This window comes from Berghia stephanieae, chromosome 12 (genome assembly GCF_034508935.2).
Source record: "Berghia stephanieae isolate SIO BIC M18660-M18661 chromosome 12, UCSD_Bste_1.3, whole genome shotgun sequence".
NCBI classification, from domain to species: domain Eukaryota; kingdom Metazoa; phylum Mollusca; class Gastropoda; order Nudibranchia; family Aeolidiidae; genus Berghia; species Berghia stephanieae.
Window position 1 is genome coordinate 33852820 of NC_088371.1, and position 2500 is coordinate 33855319.

The following is a 2500-nucleotide window of genomic DNA, read 5'->3' on the forward strand; positions in this document are numbered from 1 at the left end:
AAAAGCGTATCCAGAGGGGAAAAAACCATTATAAATCTGATTATGTTTTGACTTTTACCCATTCTGATCACAACACATATGAAAAGTTTCAGCCAGCATGAAGAATAAAAAGTACAGATTTTCTTTGTTTAGAACCACGATGGCCGCCGTTGCTGGGCGACATGACATCAGACTATTGAATCCAATTACAAAATCTCATTCATGTAGCTTGTATTGTCCCATTTACAGATCGTTTTCCACAACTTTGGAGTGTAAAGAAAAATATATAAAAACGGCAATGTAAAGTCGAAAATTAATATCACTATCATAGAATACTGAAATGTAATTGACAATTGGGCATGATCGAATGAATCATAAATATACAAAGTTCATTAGTATAATGAAATATCTATGACAACAATAATGTGCGTCTCTATGTGGTCTTGTGGTATGACACTCGCTTTCCGATCGGAAGGTCCTGGGTTCGAACCTCGCGTTCGGCGCATAGTTGAGTCCTTGGAAAAGGCTCTTTACTCACATTCTCTCACCTTACTCAGGTGTAAAATGAGTACCTGGCCGTTAACAGCGTTGTCTTTGTCAGAAAAATTGTAATATCGCCTAACAGGCGTCATGTCCCGTCCTACATACTGTTGACCAGGGACCCCTTGTAAAGTGCTTTGAGCACATTTAGTGGATATTGCGCTATATAAAGCTCAATATTTTTAAATTATTTTTTTCAGTGTGTAGCAGCTAATTTCACTGCCATTGCTCCCGTAATCATTGAGCTCCTCCTTCCCCCCCCCTCCCCCCCCCGCCCCCCCTTATTGCGCTGTATAAAAAGTCTCAAATTTCTTCATTCTTTCTACTATTGATTCTATGAATCCTTGATTTGGCTATGATTCATAGTATGAATTATTATTATTATTATTATTTTATTATTTTTTTATTTTTTATTTTATTATTTTATTTATTATTATCTTTTTTTTTTTCACTTAAAATTTATAATTTATATTGTAAAGTGCCCAGAGCTTGTGTTTTACACGAGAATGAGCGCTGTATAAATGTGTATTATTATTATCATTATTATTATTATTACAGCCCAGACGAAGCAGTGTCCCTGGACACAACCTTCTACAACGGCACAGCGGAGAAACAGACCTATCAGTTCAAGTTCTCCAAAGTCCGAACTACAAAACTGGATGTTTCTTATCAACGGGGGTTTACAGTCGGGGGCAAGGCCAGTTTTAGCATTGGGTTACCCAAGACATTGGCTTCGGGGTCGTTAGGACTCGCTGCCGAAAAGCGGTTGGAGGTAAGTTTTTTAATCCGTCTACAGTTCAGAGTGGGTTTACAGTGGGGGTCATAGCTGGCTTTAGCATTGGGTTATCCAAGACCTTGGCTTCGGGATCGTTAGAACTGGCCGCTGAAAAAAAGGTTGGAGGTAAGTTTTAAAATCCCTCTACAGTTCAGAGGGGGTTTACAGTCGGGGGCAAGGCCAGTTTTAGCATTGGGTTACCCAAGACATTGGCTTCGGGGTCGTTAGGACTCGCTGCCGAAAAGAGGTTGGAGGTAAGTTTTTTAACACTTTTCTTACCACCTATAGGAAAATCGTCACATTCGATACGATGCAACCAACATATTTCTTATTCAAATTTCTTTTGTACATTATAAAATTTTATTTAAGAAAACGAACAGTGTGTTGTAGGGCATGTTTTGCTAAAGAAATTATTCATCATCATCATCATCATCATCATTATTATTATTATTATTATTATTATTATTATTATTATTATTATTATTATTATTATTATTATTATTATTATTATTATTATTATGTATACCTAATTATTATTTTTTCAACAGATTAAAGAGAGTCAAGGCCAAACCTTTGAGGAGTCCGTTACGATGGAAGCAACAAGCGACATCAATGTGGCACCCAAGAGTAAATACGTTGCTAAGGTACAGCTGGAAGAACGCATCGTACACGCCAACTTCCAGGTTCGAATCCGTATGTCTATGCCTCAGGGACGAGCTCCCGTCTACATCAGACGCAAATCCGACAATGTGCTCGTCTTCGTGTTCAGCGTGAAGAACCTTGAGGATATTTTCATCGGGGATTCGGCCAGCTTCCCCAGCGCCCAGAGAGTTTATGAGAACGATGACGAGAGTGCCGATTCCGTGGAGGGCAAGGTGGATTTTCTTGTGGAAGGAGTTGTGAAAGGGAACTTGGCTTGTGACCACACGATCAACCTGACCAGCGACGAGAAGGACAACAAAGCGACTGAAGCCAAGAAATTATAAGGGAGATTACTCTGTATATTGTGTACGATTTTATAATTATTTTTGGTTATGCCCCTTGCTCCACTTCTTTTTTTTTTTCGGTCGCGGTTAAGAAATACAAAAGGGAGATAAATGTAATATTGTGTAAATTTTATGATTAGCTTTTGTTATGCCCCTTGCATTGTTTTTGTCGAAAGCGAGGTGGCCTCCTTCCCTTCTGCCGTCATCGGTCAAAGGGTCG

The 2500-nt window shown here is 38.9% G+C and overlaps 1 protein-coding gene across 2 annotated transcripts in view; it reads left to right on the top strand.

Annotated features, from left to right (window-relative positions):
• LOC144958415 (uncharacterized) overlaps nucleotides 1-2500 on the top strand; it is a 66428-nt gene that overhangs the window by 63038 nt on the left and 890 nt on the right. For both annotated transcript variants that reach the window (XM_078890443.1, XM_078890442.1), the window contains exons 4-5: nucleotides 1078-1291; nucleotides 1843-2500. The exon at nucleotides 1843-2500 is cut by the window's right edge and continues 890 nt beyond it. In XM_078890443.1, coding sequence (XP_078746569.1) covers nucleotides 1078-1291; nucleotides 1843-2280 — 652 coding nt within the window. In that variant the 3' untranslated portion in view covers nucleotides 2281-2500. The remainder of the gene's footprint in view (nucleotides 1-1077; nucleotides 1292-1842) is intronic.